Genomic DNA, 21,077 nt, shown 5'->3' on the forward strand with positions numbered 1-21,077 from the left:
CCTTCTGGCAGTACTCTTCCTTACACAGCCCAGGATGCTATTGGCCTTCAAGGGCACGTTGGTGTCTCATGTTCAACCTGTTGTCCACCAGGACCCCCAGGTCCTTGTCTGCAAAACTGCTATCTAACTGCTCATTCCCCAGCCTGTACTGTTGCATGGGGTTATTCCTTCCTAGGTACAAGACCCTGCATCAAAGCATATCTTCCAATTTTCAGCAACATTTACGTTGGGAATTCTATCTTCTGCATTTAAAACAAAAATTTTAAATATATCAAAGATATGCTTTGATTTTATTGTATTATATCTGTCAAGGTTTTATACCTTTTCATAAGCATGCATTCCTTCTAGATAGGATATTGGGCTGGGTGGTCTGATGCAATTCTTATGTTCCAAATGCAATTAAAAGCAAACAAACAAACCTCTACAGCTATATTCAAGCATTCTCACAAATACACACATATACAATGTAATTTTTTTTTTTTAGCTTCAAACTTTATTCTATACATTTATGACTTTGGAAGGTAAGGCAGTGGAATATTGTCTTTAACTAAATATCTGAACTTCAGTGATGGTATTTTTAAATGGATTTTTCCGTGTAAATGAAAATTTCATTTGAATACCCCAGCAGAGGCTGCTCATGTTAGATCTCATATATTTTGTCATTTATCCTACTACTATCCCTTCTACCTAATTTTATTTGCTTATAGTTGGCTTTATCTTTTTGCTCTACTTTGTGTACCAGAGAGATGTTATAAGGTTTTTCAGCCATCAGTCTTCTCCCAAGTGGTTTTTAACTGCTGGAAACAGGTTCTTCACCATTTAAAGTCATCATACTTAACAGAAGAAATGGCCCATCTTCATCATGGTTTCAGTGCTCTTTTTGTGGATTTTTATTCTATATAATAATAAAGAAAAATATAGTTGAACTGACATTTGTTCATCTCTGATTTAGAAAAGTACTCAGAACAAATTAATGTCAGGAAATAGTTAATATAAAAAAAGGACAAAATGGAACAGATCAAGTTATATTAAAAAGAGAAAAAAGAGAAAAAGATATATTATCATCTTGAATATTTAATCCTTGGCCACAATTGTGTGAATTTGCAGGTGTTAAATTATCCAGAGAGTGGCTTGTGAATTTTTGCTATTGTCAGTAGAAGCATACTAGGAATTACATGGAAGAAAATAAGCATTGGCTAACAGACTACAGATTTCAAACAATATATGTTCTCTAGTTCATATCAAGTCTTACGTGAATGCAAAATATAATGCTGATCTGACTTAATTTATGTTGCATTTTATGACTGTGATAAAACAGAAAATAAAAATAACAACAAGAATGTTTAGTCATATTATTTTCCATTAACAGGAAGCCTTCAATGAAATTAGTTTGTTGCTGTGTTAGAGTGAATAGATTAGTTAAAAAAACCCAAAAAGTAACATGATTTGGATTGCCCTACATCAGATTTACATGAAATAGATTGGAGTATTTTCACTGTTAATTTGTCCTGAAGTTATAAAAGAAAATTGTATGTAATGTGTTGTCATGTGCTCTTACGATTATTAATTTCATTTATCATTGTTTTGTGTTCCTCTGAAATAAAAAACCCACAGCAGATTTGTTGGTTTTAACATGTTTGTTACATGTTAAATCTTTTATTGCTTTTGAACTGAGTTAAATTTGATTACTTAAAAGCCTCTTTTCTGAAGGAAAGATATATTTTTTTGTCTCCCTCCCTTCCTCCCCCCTTTAGACAATCTGATTCTGAGTTGCCTTACCAGCATATTATTGTATAATTTCTACATATTTCACATGGAATGTCTCATTAAATCCATGTCACTTTTGTTATTCTGTGATACAAACTCAAAAGCAGACTGAGCTGACCAGTGAGTATTTTCTCTGGTTGTTCAGTGCACACAAAAAAAATCTGTTGGGAACCATTCCCTGTTTGCTCAAGGCTGTGCCACTTGAGTGGATAAAAAGCATATGAAAGAGTGTTCCTGACCCACTTCTGTCTGGGTATTTTTCAGACCCTTCAAGGTGGTTTTTTTTCTGGGGTTTTGTTTTATTTTTTTTCCATTTTGAGATCTCATAAACATATTCACCTTTGTCTTAGTCTTCATTACTGGATTCCTGACTGATGTGCTATCACTGCAATGTGTCCTTCTGCAGGTTGTTAAATGTGCTATGCTGTGAGCTTAATACCCTTTTGCTCTTGGAGACTCAGTATAAAGTGTCACAGGTTTTACTAACCGCTCAGGAGGAAAATGTCACAGAAACTTCAGAAGGACACGGGTAAGAAGTGACTGATGTAAATGTTATTTTAACTATCAAACTTCTCTCCTGAGAACAAATACATGAATACCTTAGTGACTTTGAACGTACAAATGCTCTCACTGAAGTTGGCTTCTAATGTGCATGTTTACTTACATGCACAGTTGCCGTCAATCTTAAATTATTAAAAGATACAACAGTCTTATTCTTTCTCCCATGTCCACCTCAGAAGTGTAAGAAATAAAAGAGCAAATATTTTTGTAAAAAACAGAGTGCAAAATTTGTGGATGTAAATATGCCTTTTAGTTTTTATTTTATATTATTCTTTTATGTTCTGTATATAATATAAAATCAGGGTATTGTTTTAATGTTTATGAATTAAAGGCATCTTCAGTACTTTGGGGGTTATTTATTAATTTATTTATTTATAACTTAGTTGACTTTCCAGGTTCTGGGACTTTCCATTCCCGACTTGTAAATAAAATTGCACAGTGCATCCTTTCAAAATGAATAGTGAATTTTTGGGCCAGAAGTGGGCAGTCAGTCACAAACATTTTGTCCTTTCTCTCTGACTGCTGAATTTTAAGAACTTTTTCCTCTTATTGTTTGCTATATGGGACCAGTACAGAGTTTAAATCAAACAGTATGAGTGAAATCTCAGCAGATATAGATGACTGTTTACTATTTGAGGATGAAACCTACTATTTCCTTACTAAGGAAAAAGTTTTAAGAAACTTGGTGTATAAAACCTGATATTTATTCCTTTTAAAAAATTTTGTACCTTGGGCTACACAGTGACTTCAGACAGCAAGTTGGCTCTGTGTTGTTATGAATAGCTCTGCTTATTTGTGACAGCAGAAATTTGCTGGTAAGCCAAATAAGGAGCAACTTTTGATGGTCCATTAACTATCTCTGCCCTAATTACTGAGCATGTGGGCATAACAAAGCTTGCAAAGTTTTCTGCTCCTTTGTGTCCAGTAATTGCTCAGATGTTTCCAATCAGCAGCAGGTAGGGAAGGGTGAAGTTAGGATAATGCTTGCAGACATCTCAAAATACTTCATATTTCTGTTTATTTCTTTATGCCTATGTGTTTTCCACGTTGTTTTTTAACTCTGGTATGTGTCTCAAGGTGTTCTTGCTCGTTGAAGTTTTGTGAATTAGATGGTAAATCACAGTGGTTCTGATTTTTGGAGTTTTTTGGATTTTGTTTTTTTCCCAGAGATTTTATAATTGATGGTCTTTCAGTGGAGAGAAACCATGTTCTTGTAAGGATAACTCTGATTGGAGGACCGCAGGAAAGGATTTTGCCTTTGAGAGTACTAGATAAGGTTAGAATCTAAAGTTTAACAGTTTCTCTTTCATTAACCCCTGCCTTTATTAATTGAACATTCTTGCAGATAATTCAGCATGTGAAAAATTATTTAATGTTAAGAAATACCAGTCTACCTTTAGGTTTATAAAGGGCTAAAATTTTTAAGAAGTGATACACTGGAAAAATTCATTGTTCCCACTATCTGGGGACTGGTATGTGTCTAGGACAGATGAAGTGTTTATATTGCTCCATTTTAATGTTACTTTTCGTGGTATAAAAGTGAATGCAGTTTGTGTTTTTTTTTTACTTTTACATTTCTGTGTTTTCTTTATTAGCTTTCTATTTCTTATATCTTCCATTTGTTTGATATTTTTTCCATGCTTGGGTTTTCACCTGCAGTACCTAATACCTGGAGCTTTCATTGATGTTCTAACAATGCAGTGTTTGTTAAGCAGCTCCTTTAAATGTTCTGTTTCTCACTGGCTCTGAGTCTCATAAAGATGAAATGCAAATTACTGTCAGCACAGCAAAGACAGATAGATCAATGTATAAAATTGGAAATACACTTTTGTGGGTTTTTTTATTTTTGTGAAAGCTGCAATTTCCTTTTTGGTTTAAAAAAAGAACTGTAAAATCAAAACTGTCAGTGGTATATATCAGAAAAAATTCTGGCTCAAATGCTTTTTGGATTTTGTATTCTTTAACTTTTTTTTTTTTAACTTATTGAATATCTCATTGCAAATTGTAGTATCAAGCATAATTTTTTGTGCATAGGCAATAATTCTGGAAACTTTACCTGTGTGTTAATCAAGCAAATTCTACTAATTCTTCTTCTAAATTAATTTCTTTCTGGTCCTGTTTCTAGGGCAGTGATCCATATCCTTGGCCAATGTTTTCATCATTCCCTTTGCCAAAGTGCTATCTTGCAGAAATTCCGAGGAAAGCTGAATTCAGACAAGGTACATACAAAGCATGCAAGCAGTATAGATGTCAAACAGGCATTTCTGTCAAATTAAAAATTTTTTTTCCTCCCTCCCTGCTACACCCCCCCTGGATTATAATCTCATAAGTATTTAAGGTTTTTTTTATTGTTGGCTGCGTTTGTAGCTAAATAAGTTGGTTTGGTTTTGCTTGTCTGGCTTTGTGCAACTGTCAATCTGCAAAGCTCTGTTTAGTAATCTAATTCTTATGCAAACTTCAAGATTAACCTTTTGGCTCATCTCAGGTGGGTGACTCATGAGATACATTTATATCATCTCTCTAGTAACTGAAGCAAGACAGTATGGTTAAGCTACAAATTTTTTGTACACTATTTTCATGATTCAGATCCCTGTGTTTACAAAGCTTGGTGGTGTGTGAAATAGACAGCGTTTAGGATAGTTGGTTTCCACATTGAACATCAATTTGGAATGTGGGCAGACTGAAGAATCCTTTGAAGAACTATCTAGGTAAAGCAGTTTAATTCATACAGAGAAACTGTTTTAAGGTTTTAATTTGCATAGACAATGCAAAAGAATCTGATGAATGGTTTATAGTAAATAATTCTTTGTATTTGTTCATGTTTACTGTATCCTTGAAATGTACTTACTAGGAATTATTTGTGAATTACCTTAGCAGATACAGATTTTCAAAAGTGATAGAAATTCTACATTAACTGTAGAATACAAAATAGTCTGCTTATAAATATCTAGAAAAAAATTTTAGCAAAAGTGATTCCCTTCTCTGACAAGAGGAAAGGCCATATAGTTATAAAAGAAGGGAGTTTTCTGTATCTTAACTTAGTAATACTATTCCAGGCTTCCCAATGCAATTTTCATAAGACAACAATCAAATCACCATAAAGTGGATGCCCGGTTGTTTTAAATATGTCTGGTAGTATTGCTCTTGGATCAGAAAAGCATGTTTTATTGTATCCCACAGAACCTCTCTGTTCTCTTGTTCAGTGCAATTCTGCTGCTTGTCATTAACCAGTGGGGTAATAGAATAGAGACTGTAGTTGTCACTACTTTTGTGGATGACAGCCAGCTAGGAAAGCTTGGGTAAAACTTTTTGACTAACAGTAAGTTTGCTGAAATGAAGTTTCAAAGGTTTGCAAATGTGTTTGATGAAGTGTTGAAATATTTTAATTTTAAATGTCATTTTTGATATTAAAAGTAACTGAAGTAAAAGACTATATAACTGAAAAATGAACAGAACATTTAGTTTCATAATCAACAAAATATTTGGTTTACTGTTTAAAAAAAAAAAAAAAGGAAAACAAAACATTGAAAGTATTCTATTTCAGTTCTCATTAAAAAAAAAAAAAATTGATTCTTCTACCAAACTGAATATCTGATTTGCCAGACAGAAGCTTTCAGGATGTGTAAGTTATTTTGAAAGAAAGTATCAGAATAAATAGATCAAAAGTGAAAAGAATAAAATTCATTAATGGCTATTTCCAGTGCTTGGAAAAAAAGAAATCAAGAGCATGAGTAGAAGATGGGGAATATCTGAACTGTATTCTTCAGTACTACAGTATGGCAGTGATAGGAGTGCTCTTTCACAGTCAAGGTTAAAAATATGATTATCAGAAAGATCTGTGAGTTACATTTATGCAAGACAGAAGATGATCTTTGTGAGTTGAAGGTGGTGAGTCCTGGGCTGGAGTACCTCTAGCACAGTCACTGCAGTCTAAGGAAAGTAGATACATTTGAGGGATTCTAGACCACAGCTATAGATTGTGACTTTGAAGTGTGATACGTGAGTATAGATTGAAATAATTGGAACTGGCTGATGCTGAAAAGACAGAGGTCATGCAAGTCTCTTAGTATGTTAAAGGAGGGCAGATTGATTGTTTTCTATGTCCCTGTGCAGAAAAGGGTGTAGTTGGCTTACTTGGCAATAAAGATTTATTACAGGTTAATAAAAAAAATCTCTAGTAGGATACATCTGAAAGTCATGAAATGATCATTAGAGGTATTAAGAACAATTTCTTTGATGTGAATATTCAGAATTCATGTTGTATGTTACTTATACAACTTGTTCAGAGATTTTAAAACAGTTTAGACAAAATTCTTGTTAATTTTAATTCTGCTTCACTGAAAGAAGATGAACAGGGTTCACAAAGACTTAATGGCAAGAGTTCTGCAGCTGTGCAAACACTTGTACATCGCGTGAGGGGGAATGCATGACTGCTTTGTTGTACCTCAGCAACGATCGAAGGCCAGCAAAATGTTTCTGTGATTCCCTGGAGCTGTCTGTGTTCAAATTTCATGCTGCGGTGTTTCATTATGTAACCTGTGCAGTATCATTTCTGTCCTCTTTTTGGGGTGTTTCTATTGTGTGAGAAATTAAGAGTACTAGATTCTTTGTTCTGTTAAAGAATGTACAGTTTCTTTGGCTGAAAAGGCTGTAATTGTAGGTTTTATTCTGTCTGTCCTGACCTCTTACTTACCTCCTCTCTTATTGCCCAGGTGACATGGACACCTGAAGGGATGCTTACTTTTTTTTTCTCCTTTAAAAATTGGTCCTGTGTCCATCACGTAATTGTGATGTCACCTGTAAAAACATAACCTGAGTGTGTGTGTGTGTGTGTGTGTGTGTGTGTGTGTGTTTGTTTTTTAATATATCTAGAGAACAGATATTGGAGATGGCTGGGGGGAAGGGGAAAAAAAAGAGGTTACAGATGTGCCCTCAGATATGATATTGCTGTCTCTGAACATGTTTCTCTTCTGACCTTCCCTTCAGGTGGAACTGAAGGACAGATGCAATAACAGAACCTTTGTTTCCCAGGGGTGTCTCTCAGCTAATGGAAATTGCCTTTCTGAGTGCAAGCTGAAATTACTCACTGAATATTTTGGAACTACTGAGGCTGTTGCTCGCTGAAAAGATTATGTACTACTGAGGTCAGGGAACAGGAAGCTTCATTTCCACAGTCCTAGACTTCATGTAGCCTGTGACTGTATCCAGCGTAATGGAAACCATAGATGAAACTTAAAGTAGCATGTGAGGGGTGGTCACTGGAAAAGATTTATTCAATCCGAGTTTTCTATGAAGAAAACCCAAGAAATAGTGGTAGGTTGTTTTTTTTTCTTCTCTCTAAATTCTTTTGAAGGACAGTGGCAAACATGCAGCACTGGCACCTTTTTGGTTGTTCAGCTGTGGGGGGGAAAGGGAGGAGGACTAAATCAGCTGTAAGAAAAGCCAGAGCAGTGCTAACTCTGCAGAGTGTCTGGAACATGTGTTGCCCAGCACCGAGGCTTGAAGGCTGAATCCTAGAGAACTTTTTTTTTACACTCTTGCTATTATTCTGTGCTCATGTAGTGCTCACAGACACTTGCAACTGGGTATTTTGCCTCACTGGATTGAAAATGAAGCTATCATAATTCACACTAGTAAAATTAGTAACTACACTGGAGAGTGAAGTAATTCCTTCATTTCATGATGACACTTTGAACATGTAGACTCACCCAAAAAGTATATTTGTATTTGAGGAAAATCTGCAGTGGATCACTCTTTACAAGTATCTGCCCTGGTTTTACAGATGTTAAGCATTTGACTGTATGGTATATGTATCTGTAGGAAAGGATATATGGAAAAATATGGTTGTGTATTAATATGCATTATTTCAGCTAGTATTTAGAGTTGGAAAACTATTGGATAGCAGTATATTAATGGTTCACTTCTGTCAAAGGTAATTTATAGTGAAACTTCAAATGGTTTATGTGGATAATTATTTACATGTAGAAATTAATTGTGCCATTTCCACCTGTTTACACTGCAGCAAGATACCCTGTCTTAATTGTTCAATTATTATTTCAGTAAGATAATTTGAGGAAAAACTAGCAAGTGGTTTTCAGAGTGATATAGTCCTGTCCTGGTTTTGACTGGGATAGAGTTAATTTTCTTCCTAGTAGCTGGTACAGTGGTGTGTTTTGGATTTAGTGTGAGAATAATGCAGATAACACACCGATGTTTTAGTTGTTGCATATCCTAAGTTAAGGGCTTTTCAGTTTCCCGTGCTCTGCCAGCAAGCAGGTGTACAGGAAGCTGGGAGGGAGCATGGCCAGGACAGCTGACCTGAACTAGCCAAAAGGATATCCCATACCATAGAACGTCACGCTCAGTATATAAAGTGGGGGGAGTTGGATGGGAGGGGAGAATCGCTGCTGGGTCATCGGTCAGCAGGTGGTGAGCAGTTGCACTGTTCATCACTTGTCTTTCTTGGGTTTTATTTCTCTCTCTTTTTGTTAGATTCATTTTCATAATTATTACATTTTTGTTATATTTTATTTTATCTTAGTTATTAAACTGTTCTTATCTTTACCCATGAGTTTTACTTTTTTCCCGTTCTCCTCTTCCCCATCCCACAGGGTGCAGGAAGGAATGAGTGAGCAGCTGCATGGTGCTTAGTTGCTGGCTGTGGTTAAACCACGACAAATCCTTTGTTATTCAGGATACAGCTATTAAAAAGAATTATTTTTTTTTAAATTTGTAATATTAACTACACTGTAGGTTCTTAAAAGTTGAACTGTATTAAACTGTAATATTCACTCTTCGCACAGAAGATCCGTTTTCCTTTTCTTCTCCTAGCTCTGCAATTATGACAGTTGGAAGTGAGTGTGACTAAAGAATAGTGTCCATAATTGTCCTGCAATGATCCTCCATATATGTAGGCACCCCATCACTCATTAATCTTACTCTCTTCCTGACTTATACAGTCCAGAATTGCTGCCAAAAATCTTCTTTTGATGTTTTATCTCAGCCACTGTTCTCTGAGTTTTTGTCTTATACCCTTAACTTGAATGGGAACATGCCGCCATGTTTCTGTTTTGTTTGTTTAATCAGATTTCTTCTCAGCCATGTTTTTTTTTGATATCTACTGGAAACTAGCCATCTCTCTTTTTTTAAATTGTTTTTTAAACTTTCTGTCAAAGAACCAGCTATATTAGCTTTTTTATTATCCCTTATGATTTAACATAAAAGTCTTTATCACCTGCACTTCTTTGACTTGTCCTCCTTTTTATATTTGGCTTGGTATTAAAGTTTTAGCCTGTTCTTTTTCACTCTTTAAAAAGTCCTCTCAGTTAATGAAAGATGAAAGAGAAGTAATTTGATAGGTCAATCAGAAATGTACGTGAACTTTCCTAAAATATATATCCCTATATGGATTTGTTTTCATGTAGTAGTCAAATATAATATAGTCAGGTTATTCCTTATCTCTAAATTTAGATTTTGGACAAGATACACATGGATTTACAGATCATAGATTTTTAGTCACAGAAAAACACTTTTGTCACAAAACAAATCAGATGAGAAAGGGCTTGTGGCATTTCTAATGTTTTCTAAAATATTTATGAATTTTCCTAGGTCTTTCCCACTTTAGACACAAAAGCTAGCTGAAGAATTATAAAACAGCATCTTTTATGGAATGAGATCAGTTTAAACTTACAGAAAGTTATGGTGTGGTGGTTCAGATTTCATACATGCAGGCAACTAGGTTATTTATAGTGCAGTTCCACAGCTTCATAAACTAGTAAACATGGGTTGTTGGGTTTTTTTGGACAAGGCTACACAGAGCAACCAGTGCTAGCACAAATGAAGGGGTGGGGTGGCAGAGTATAACCACATATGAGGAAGAAGGCAGGACTGCAGCAGATTAATTAAATTGACACAAGCTTCTCTTCAATCACACTGTTAGGGTTGAGGATATTTAAAAGCTCACTATCATTAGAAGAGGAAGGTCTAACTCATTTCCTTCCTCACTTTTTCTTTTCTATTCCTGTTTGTTGTTTTTTCTTCCTCTGTTCCCTTACCTTCTGTCCTTTACCTCCATCAGCAGTTCTGGTATTTCTTCCAGGGGGGGAAAAAAAAAATCAAGTCATTAACATTGGATAATTAGTGAACTAATTTAGTGATGTGCCAGAAAAGAGAAGGAAGAAGAACAGGACTTCTCTCTTCTGGCATTGGCTTGTGTTTAGAACACCTTTAGCAACAGTGTGAAAGCCCAGCCTCAGTAACAAGCAAGATGTGTAGCCCAGGACTGTGTGGTAGTTGAAGTTCCAGCTACATGGTAATACTGTTGGGCAAGTTACGGTTGCCTACTGACTTGTGAAAGTGAGCTGGCATTTGTTTGATATTGTGAGTTTTTTGAAAGCAATTTTCATTCAAAAAAATCTCCAAGGTTCATGGTTTTATTTTTGTTTGTACCGTGACATGCTGCTGGAGGAAAGGGTAGTCCATGTTTAATGACAAGCTGTTAAGTGTAGCAAGTGGTTTAGCTGGAAGAAAATAAGATTCTGTAAGTTGCCACAATATGGTACCAGTTACAGTATGTAATGGATGTATTAAATACATGGTTATGTTATATATCTTGGTTGCATGGATCTTAAGTTTGTTTCTCTGTCATTTGAATTTGAACATTCCTGTGTGCTCTCTGAGAATCCTAACTCTTGTATTCTCTTTGACAGGGGGGAAGAAATCCACTGGTTATATAAAAATGAGTTCTTGTCTTCATTAGGTTCCTTGCCTGTCACTATTCTGATGACAGAACACCATATGCTTTAGTTATATTTGGTACATATTGGAAGTTGCTTAAGTTTCTTTTTTATAAATACTACCTTCCCAGAGGAACCTTAAGGCAAATACAGTGGTCCATGGTCTTTAGCAAAATTTCAGAAAATAGTTTAATACTGTAATCTTTATTTCCTTATCCTATTGTCGGAGCATCAATTAACTTAGTAAAAGATTACTTGTTTAAACAGTATGATCTTGGATGCATTGGTGTTGCTAGCTACCAGCATGTGCACATTTCAGCAATCACAAAATAAAGATTGAATTTTGTAAAACCTGCAGGAGAGGAAGAATATTAGAGAGACAAACTGTGCAAAGAAAAATAGGGGTCAGATCAAGAAGCCAGAAGGAGGCAAGCAGAGATAGATGGGCAATGATCTTGAAATCCTGCTTTCTTGAAATTATTGGGGGATTTTTTTTTTTTTAGTAGTTTTATTTCCTTAAGAGGAATCAAAGTTTCACCCTGGTCTCTGGTAAGTTGACTGATTAAACCTCAACCTGTAGTCTGATCCTCGCCTGCCAGACTGAATTACTGCAGTCCTTTAGGAAGTGAAGTAACTATTTAACTTGTAGAGGGGTGTTGCTTTGCAGTTCTAAGATTTTCTTCAATCTTCACCTGTTATAGAAATAGCAGAAAAGGGCAAAGAAAGAACTAGAAATCCTACTGATAAAACTATAAGAATAAATCCTTCTTCACATTAAATTTTCATACTTATGTAAGTTGTTCTAAGCATCAGTGCATGTTATTTGGAATGATGCTGAGGATTTAATTATTTAAGGATAACAAAGGAATTTCAGGTTAATTAATTTGGAATAATGATAATAATTGAGTTACTCTAATAAGCTTCTTTTGAAATACTATGAATTGTACAATAAGTTCCAATGGCAAGGAGACACTTTACTCATTATAAATCATTAAGGTCTTTAGATCAGCTTAAAATAAATTATATGCAATATTGTAATTCTGTTGAAAATATTCTAATCTTAAAAGAATAAGATAATTTGAAAATAGTATTTTGTTTGTGGAAACAATTAGGTTTTATTAGAAAACTGAAAACTGAAAAACTATAAAGAAGTAACAGTAACAGTAAATATTCTAAATAACCATAGACTGGCTCAAAGAATTGTTTAATTTTTAATCAGAAGTCACCTTTCATAACAGAATTCATTTCTGTATTGTCCAAAATTTAGAAAGAGAATAAAGGAGAGCTTGCAAGGTATGAAGAACCTTCATCACCTTAGTGAATAGTTAGTAGTAGTGTGAGACCATGCAGTTCCCATCATTACAAAAGGATCATAGCCTACACTACGGTCCTTTTGTGATGATGGGAACTGCATGGTCCCACCGTGAAGGGATTGCTCACAGCTGGAGTGAGTGCATGTGCATTTACCTTATTACAGATACCACCTTTATTCTTCCCCTCAAGTTGACCAGAAAATATTTCATAGCACTATCAAGTAGTCTGAGAAACAAGTTGCGTGAGGAGAGGCAAACTGATTGTTTCCATTTTGTAGGGGTCAGTATTTTCTGTTAGAGTTTGATCAGTTTTATCTTACATAAAATTACTTTATGAAATGACTTGGCATTTGAACTTGAAATTTGTTCTGCCTTTAGAAAAATAGAATTTGAATAGTCAGCCCTTATACTGACTAACCCTGCTAATATATTAGCATTTTTTAATAAATGTTATATATGGGAAGAAATTATTTCCTCTTCGATTTGCCAAAGCATATGTATGAATTATTTTGATTGTTATCTTGCATATATTTTTCAGTGTCATTATGCATGATGATAGCTTGCTAATAATTTTTCATAATTCATAATTTTTCAGTGTGAATTCCAAGATAGACATTTTGGTTGCAGAAGATGTTTGATTTAAAGAAAAAATTCTTAAGGCTTTAAGTACAGATATTATATTGTTGAAAGACAACTTAATGTTTTTCATGTATGATTACACATGCTGGGTCTGTGTTTGTCACTATGGTTCTTCTGTTTTCAAACCTCTGAGAGACTCAGCTAGTTGTGAAATTTACTGCCTCATCCTGTGGTATTTTATTGTAGAAAATTGATAAAGTATGTCTAATTTCCTCGAACTTAGTAGAAAATAGAGGGGAAAAAAAATCACTTTTAGCCAAGAGAGAAGAGAACATACTTACTGTCCTTTTGTCATTGCATCAGTGGCAATTTTAATTTTGAAGGCATGTCTTCCTATTTTAAAGAGAGAATGTGTCTTTAATAACAAGGTAAGAGTAACAGTAAGGAGCAATCTTTGAAGCTCTTTTTTTGTATTTTAAAAAAGGAATCTTTCATAAAGTTCTTTTTGTAAACTGTACTGCAAATTTGTTTTGTAAGCAAGCTGAACATATAGTGAAAAATGTTACCTGATACATTTGTGCCTCATATATAACAGTTGTACGAAAAGACTGTGTTTTAATAGTCCTCAGTAAAAAGTCAAGCATTCAAATTAGAAAATCCCTGAATAATATTGTTCCAGCCTCTGACAGCACCAATAAAGAGCCTGTGGTCCTGGCCTGGAGCATGTTGGGTGCACCTTGATTTTTCAGAAAACTCAATTTAAAATTCTAAGTTTCTCTAAATATTAATGCAAGACTTGCAAGGTGACATTTCAGTGACAGCAAAAGTGTACTTTTAGTGTAACCTTTTGTCCCTATTTTAAGTCCTTGTGCTAAAGTTGGGAAATGCTGGAGATTTATCGGCAAAGCTATTACAAGAATTCTCATATCATGGGTAGCCCAATGTATTTTCACAAAATGTACTCAATAGGTATGTCTAGCAACTGAAGGTATACACATATACTCCATAATACCTGTCCATAGTAGAAGCATCTGAAGGAAACCTGCTTGCAGAAAGAAGCAGAAATTTTCTATGGAACATTGTTACCTTGCTGTCTTATCATACTTCATTTCATGTTCTACAAAATAGCGCTGCCACCTCACGGTTTTATTATTAAAACAATGATACGGTGGAGGATCTTTGCCTATCTTCTATTTTAGATTCTCAGAGTGGTGAAATTACATGGAAATACCAAACTATGTTCTTTAAAATGTCTTTCCAGTTCTTATCATGTCAGGAGAGAAGAGTAATAACTTTGGGGGGAGTTATAAAATGTGCCTCAGTAATGTCTTAAATGTTCAAAACCCAGCAATAAGTAGAATGAATATTTCTGTTCTGTATAAAGCAGAATGTCATCAGCTTTAGGACTGCTTGTCCAGTTTAATTGTCTTGGGATAAGGGATATTTTTTAGTCTTTTCTTCCTGAGGTATGAGGTCTGCCAAAAATACCAGGCAATGACAGGGCTCTCAGATGTGTCTGACTTTCCTGTTCTTTGTTGCAATGTTTCTAGTTTCTGAATGCATCTACTTGTTTCTATGGTACTCTGTAACTAATAGCTTATTATTTATGTAGTAAATTTAAAAGAAAGAAAACAAGATTATCATCACAGAATAACACTAATTCTTCATTTCTTCTAGATAAAGATCTTGAGAAGCTTTTATCACTCTTAAAAAGTCCAGAGAAGCAAACTGGGTGGACAGAAATTTGTAGAAAACAGTTCTGCAAAGTCATGAAAGCCAGACCGGATATCATCAGTGGAGCAAGTGAGTATGACTTCCCGAGTTTAACAAAGCAAGCGAACGGAAGGCCACTAGTAAGCAACTGTTCTTTAAAGTTTCATTGAGGATTACATTATCTATACAAATAATCAATAATTTTGTGTTGATTATGAAAACTATTTCAATGGGATTTTCCTGAGAAAACAGGGTTTATGCCTAATGTCCTATTTTTCTCTGTTTATGGCCATCATCCCTCTGTGTTGGCTGTTTTCAATGAAAGATACAGAACGAGGGCTCAAATATAAGTCTTTGTTTCAGATTTCTGAAAGGGTCTATGATTGAGATACTGAGGAAATGGAAGAGAGACTGAGAGAAAACAGACGTTTCCCAGAGACCAGTGAATGACTTTAAGATGGGTTGGGAGATCATATTAATGGCCAATTTCAGTAAAAATTTTCAGAAATAAGCCATACTAAACATCAAAGAACCCACTCATTCAGGTTTTTCTTCATTTTCATATGTATTTTCTAGTGAAGAGTGTGGTCATGGAAGAACATTGGTATAGATCAGTTAAAACAACAAACGAGTCAAAGCAAAACCAGTTATCACCCATATGACATAAATCATCAGAAACTGGACATAATAATTCACTTGTAATATCACATAAACTTGTGTAGCAATAAAGAAGCTAGGTGTTTTCAGACAATGCTGGCTTCCATTTCTGTAAGAATTCTCATTATGGTCAGATGGTCAGTACATAGTCTAACTTTTTGTTTACAGATGCCAAAGGTTTCCCTTTAAATTCTTTAGGTAAGCAATTCATACAACTGACAGTGAAGACAGATGAAGTTTCTTCTATATGGGATCAAACTAACCCAGCATTTGTGTTTTACATGAGACCTGAATTTTATGATAAATTATATAGCATTATAAAAGTTACAGAGTGGTTTCAGAAGCCTTAAGGAAGTAATTTATACAGGAACTGATTTAATATTAAAATATTTAATAAGAAATTTGTCATTTGTATAATGTGATAATAGTTATTGAATGTCAATAGTTATTAAATGTTTCAAAATTCTGAACTTTCTGTTCTTACTGCTTGTTTGAAACAAGCTTGAGTCTATAGTCTTAGGTGATTTTTAAATTAGTCAGAGCTTTCATTTCCCATTTGGAAGAATGTGTGTGTAGACAGAATACATATGTATTTGTATATAATGCGTATGTGCTCTTATACCTTATATTGTACATGTCCACAAATGCATGTATTCAGACAGTTTTGTGAAACAGGTGAACAAGTAGAGATTCATAACCATTCGGAAGCAACTGAACGAATTTTATATGAGCTTCTGCTAGTGGAAGAAAAATAAGCTGAAGTAAATAAAAGAAAAAGAAGAAATAAATTGAAAAAAAAAAGCTAGATTTTTCTAGCAAAGTTGTATGTTTACTTTTCTTGCGTGACTGGTCTAGTAGTTCAGTAAGGTGTTTTTTTGGTGTAATATATTGTGAAGCACAAATAATTTAGTCTTTGTAAAATCAATTTTATTTGAATGCAGCATATTTTCTAGACTGATCTCTTCTTGGATTATATGAAATTTTTGTTGAAAATTGTTAGTTTGTCTTCCTGCATCTGAAAGGAATTATTAGTTGAAAAAACATTTTTACAAAAAGCAGAACATACATTTAAAGTAGTGTCTTACAAAGAAAAAGAAAAATCTTTCTTTTTGTGCTTTGTAGTTATTCATACACAGCCTCAAAACCTGTGTAGGTTGTTTTCTGTAACTTTGTTGGAGGTAGCAGAAGCTACAGTGACGAATTAGTCATTAAGATTTGTTAACCCAAAGCAAAAAATTATGCTTGCTTCTGGATAACTGTTTCCAGCTGAGATGGAACTGGGAGTCAGCAAGATATCTGTGGAATTGTTAAGTCTCACAGGGACTTCTGCAAGTGCTTTCACAAACCACACAAAAAAGGAAAGTGTGAAAATACAAACAGAATAACACATTCAAACACCAAATAAATAAATAGAAACACCTTAGGAAAGGACAGTAATATTATAAACTCGATGTTGGTTCTGGTAATTTAAGGTGGATGCAAAGCTGTTAAAATGTTGCATATCTGTTTGGAGATATTTCAGAAGCCCCAAAATACTGCTAGCTGTGTGGTTTGAGACATCATGTTCAGTGAAACTATTTAATGAGACATAGCTGTGCTACTACGTATCTTTTGCAGCATGTGAAGCTCTCCCAGATTTCAGAGGAATGTAAGTCTGACCTCTTTCCTGTCTGGGCACATTCAACAGTGAAATGGGTGATGAAAGTAGAGTGGTTATGATCAGCACAGTGTTCTAGAATCCATTAATGCTTTGTGAGCTCTGCATCATCTGAGGTAGCTCTGTCAAAACATGCTGACAAAAAATACTGTGATCCTTTGAGGCAATGTCATTGCTTGTGATGTTTGTGTGCTGCAGGCTTTAGTAATTGCTGCAAAAAAATTGAAAGAAACTGCAGAACTTTCCCCATAGGATGAAGAACCAAAAAGATGGATATTTTCAGTAGGGTATGACTGTTGTGTGTGGTTGTGTGTTTTTTCATTCAGGATAACAAAATGCTAAACTTTGGCAGTTTATCAAAGTAGCCTAATCAGGCTAATGTAAATGTAGCTAATATGAAGGTATACTTTACAGCTACCAGAATCTTCAGCAAGGAGGGTGTCTCAGTTGTCATCATTCTGCCTGTATATAGACGTAAAGATAATAGGGACTTTAATTTTTGATGAAAAGGATCTTCTGGATTCAAAGACAATGCAATACTACATTTTTACTTTTTTGCCTCGGTCTTCACTGGCAATCTCTCTTACCACATCTCTTGAGTGGATGGACCTCAAGACAGGGACTGAAGGAGCAAAGTTGCTCCCGCTGTAAGAGAAGATCAGGTTTGTGACCACCTGAGGAACCCGAACACACATGTTTATGGGACCTGACAAGATGCATCCCAGAGTCCTGAGGGAATTGGCTGATGTAGTTGCCAAGCCACTCTCCATGAGATTTGAAAAGTCATGGCAGTCAAGTGAAGTCCTTGGTGACTGGAAAAAGGGAAACATTGCACCCATTTTTAAAAGGGGTAGAAAGGAGGACCCTGGGAACTACCAACCTGTCAGCTTCACCTCTGTGCTTGGGAAGGTCATGGAACAGATCCTCCTAGAAGCTATACTAAGGCACATGGAGGACAGGGAGGTGACTTGAGACAGACAGCATGGCTTCACCAAGGGCAAGTCCTGCCTGGCTAACCTAGTGGCCTTCTATGATGGAATGACTACATCAGTGGACAAGGGAAGAGCTATGGATGTCATCTATCTGGACTTCTGTAAGGCCTTTGACACAGTCACCCACAACATCCTTCTTTCTAAATTGAAGAGAGATGGATTTGATGGGTGGACTGTTTGATGGACGAGGAGTTGAATGGATGGTTGCATCCAGAGGGTAGTGGTCAATGGCTCAATGTCCAGATGGAGATCAGTGACAAGTGGTGTCCCTTAGGGGTAGGTATTGGGACCACTACTGTTTAATATCTTCATCAGTGACATAGACAGTGGGATGGAATGCACCGTCGGCGGGTTTGCAGATGACACCAAGCTGAGTGGTGCAGTTGACACACCTGAGGGAAGGAATGCCATCCAGAGGGACCTGGACAAGCTCAAGAAGTGGACCATGTGAACCTCATGAGGTTCAACAAGGCCAAGCACAGGGTCCTACACCAGAATCAGGACAACCCCTGGTATCAATACAGGCTGGGGAATGAAGGGATTGAGAGCAGCCCTGAGAAGAAGTACTTGAAAGTACTACTGGTGGATGATAAGCTGGACATGACCCAGCAATGTACTCTCGCAGCCCAGAAAGCCAACCGTATCCTGGGCTGCATCAAGAGAAGTGTGGCCAGCAGGTCAAGGGAGGTGATTCTCCTCCTCTACTCCACTCGGGTGATGCCCCACCTGGACTACTGCATCCAGCACTGGACACCTCAGCACAGGAAAGACATAGACCTGCTGGAGTGGTTCCAGAGTGGGGCCAGAAAAATGATCAGAGGGCTGGAACACCTCTCCTATGAAGAAAGGCTGAGAGAGTTCGAGTTGTTCAGCCTGGACAAGATAAGGCTCTGGGGAGACCTTATAGGAGCATTTCAGTACTTAAAGGGGGCCTACAGGAAGGATGAGGACAGACTTTTTGGTAGGACCTATAGTGGTAGGACAAGGGGTAATGGTTTTAAACTAAAAGAGCATAGACTTAGTCTAGATATAAGGAAGACATTTTTTACAAGGGTGGTGAAACACTGGAACAGGTTGCCCAGAGAGGTAGCTGCCTCATCCCTGGAAACAATTCAAGATCAGGTTGGACGGGGCTCTGAGCAACCTGATCTAGATGAAGATGTCCCTGCTCATTGCTGTAGGATTGGACTAGATGACCTTTAAAGGTCCTTTCCAACCCAAACCAGTATATGATTCTGTGGTTACTAGTATGTTCCTTTTTTTTAAGGAGAAAATTATTTAAATTTCAGTCTTCATTAGGTCCAGCTAAAGAAGATTTGACTAACTTTAGTCTTGTATAGTAGTATTCCATAGGCTCTTTTGTTCAGTATGTGAGAGTTCCCTAGGCTGTGATTTCAAAAAGACAAATCAGGATAACTATTAGATTTCCATTCTGAATTAATCCTCAGAGAAGCCTCTTCTTCTTTGTAAGAAGAACATAGATTCTCTAAGCTCAATATGACCTTTTTAATATGGACCAAATCTTCTGCCTCGAAGATCACTCAGATCTAGATTCTGCCTGTGGTCTGCCCTCATTTTTTAGGATGACCAATTTAAAAACATTGCATTCACAAAAGAGGTTTTGCTTGTTTCGGAATTAGAGTGGGACAGTGGGTCTTTTGTGTTACACAGGAAGAACAACTGCAGATCAAAATTTATTTCTTCTGTCCCCCAAACAAATTTGGAGCAAGTTACAAAGGAATATCCTGTAAGCAGTGTGAGTGCATGTGAATGTGCATGCATGTGTGTGAAGATTATGACATTTGATTAGGACTTGAAAGGCTGTTTTTTCCGTTAATAAAGATTATACTATTGGTATAAGATATGTGACCTTCATCTTTAATGGAAGCACTGCTGGAATTTTTATTACTGTTTTCTTCTTTTCAAAGAAAGCGCAGGTTGTTCCTTTGCTATTTCAATGTACAGTAATTGAAAGGCTCTCCCATTATCTTAGGAATTAAAAATAGTCCTCCTTATTGTTGCCATTAAGAATGGAATTGCCAACTGTGTTTTTCATATATTTATTAAACAGAAGTATGGTTGATGGAGTTAAAAATTTCTGACACTACCCATACAAAGTCAACTGTTCAAGGTTTTCATTCTTCAATTTTTAACCTCTAACACAAGTCAAGTAGGGCTACTGTTAACTCTTAAAGTTTCTTTTTTCTTCTAAACTCCTCTGAAGCATCTGTGAGTTGGTATAGGATATGATCCAGTAATACTAGTTACATTAGAGGATCTAAAAAAATCTGATGCTTTTTGCAGTTTTTGACCTTTTTGGCTTAAACCTTTCAGAGTGGGAATTAGATAATCTCTCATGGTGGTTACCTATTAAAACAGTTTTAATCACATGAGTTTTTTTAATCAGTGTTCTTGTGCAGTTTAGAAGCCATTTTGATTACCTTCCTTTTGTACATTTTGTTCAAGGAAAAAAAAATCCTGCAGGAATTTGGGTGTTTTATGAGCATACTGCAATCATTTAGGGAATTTTAAAACTCTTTCATTTATTTTGTATGTGATTACACAGTCCTAAATTGAAATTCTCTTATTTTGGATGTGTGGATTAAATTTGCATGAGGTAATTACCAGTCTCTTAAAAACTTCAATATTAATACAGCCAAGCTACCATAATTTAAGAAAATCAACATTTTCACTGAGTTGGTGGGCTACAACGCTAATCTCTGTGTCTGCACATAACCTCTGCATGAGAACGTGGGCTTTTGCAACAAGGCTGACTGTACTATACAATGAACTTTCCTGAATTTCTTTTGTCTACTTTTTCCATTAAATGAAAATCACTGAGTCAGTTTCCACCTTTATAAAGATTTTCAGGGAGTGTCCAAATGGCAGCTAAATGATTTAGTATTAAAAGAGAAAAAATAAAATAACTACTTGTCATTTCATACACTCTTTTGGAAGAGGGAATGTCCTGTGAAAACCCTCTATTTATGTGTTAACGACATTTGTTTTGATAAATTCTTATGTGTGTGTTCCTCTCTCAAACTTGATTAAAAACATTTCAAAGATCCTGATAGGCACTTAGATAAATACTTTCAAATGGTGG

At 35.7% G+C, this 21,077-nt stretch overlaps 1 protein-coding gene across 5 annotated transcripts in view; it reads left to right on the forward strand.

Moving 5' to 3' along the window:
• TBC1D32 (TBC1 domain family member 32) overlaps positions 1–21,077 on the forward strand; it is an 89,170-nt gene that overhangs the window by 46,179 nt on the left and 21,914 nt on the right. For all 5 annotated transcript variants that reach the window (XM_074819234.1, XM_074819232.1, XM_074819233.1 and 2 more), the window contains 4 exons: positions 2,174–2,296; positions 3,496–3,604; positions 4,454–4,547; positions 14,633–14,758. In XM_074819234.1, coding sequence (XP_074675335.1) covers positions 2,174–2,296; positions 3,496–3,604; positions 4,454–4,547; positions 14,633–14,758 — 452 coding nt within the window. The remainder of the gene's footprint in view (positions 1–2,173; positions 2,297–3,495; positions 3,605–4,453; positions 4,548–14,632; positions 14,759–21,077) is intronic.

Source organism: Strix aluco, chromosome 3, assembly GCF_031877795.1.
Source record: "Strix aluco isolate bStrAlu1 chromosome 3, bStrAlu1.hap1, whole genome shotgun sequence".
Taxonomy (NCBI): Eukaryota; Metazoa; Chordata; class Aves; order Strigiformes; family Strigidae; genus Strix; species Strix aluco.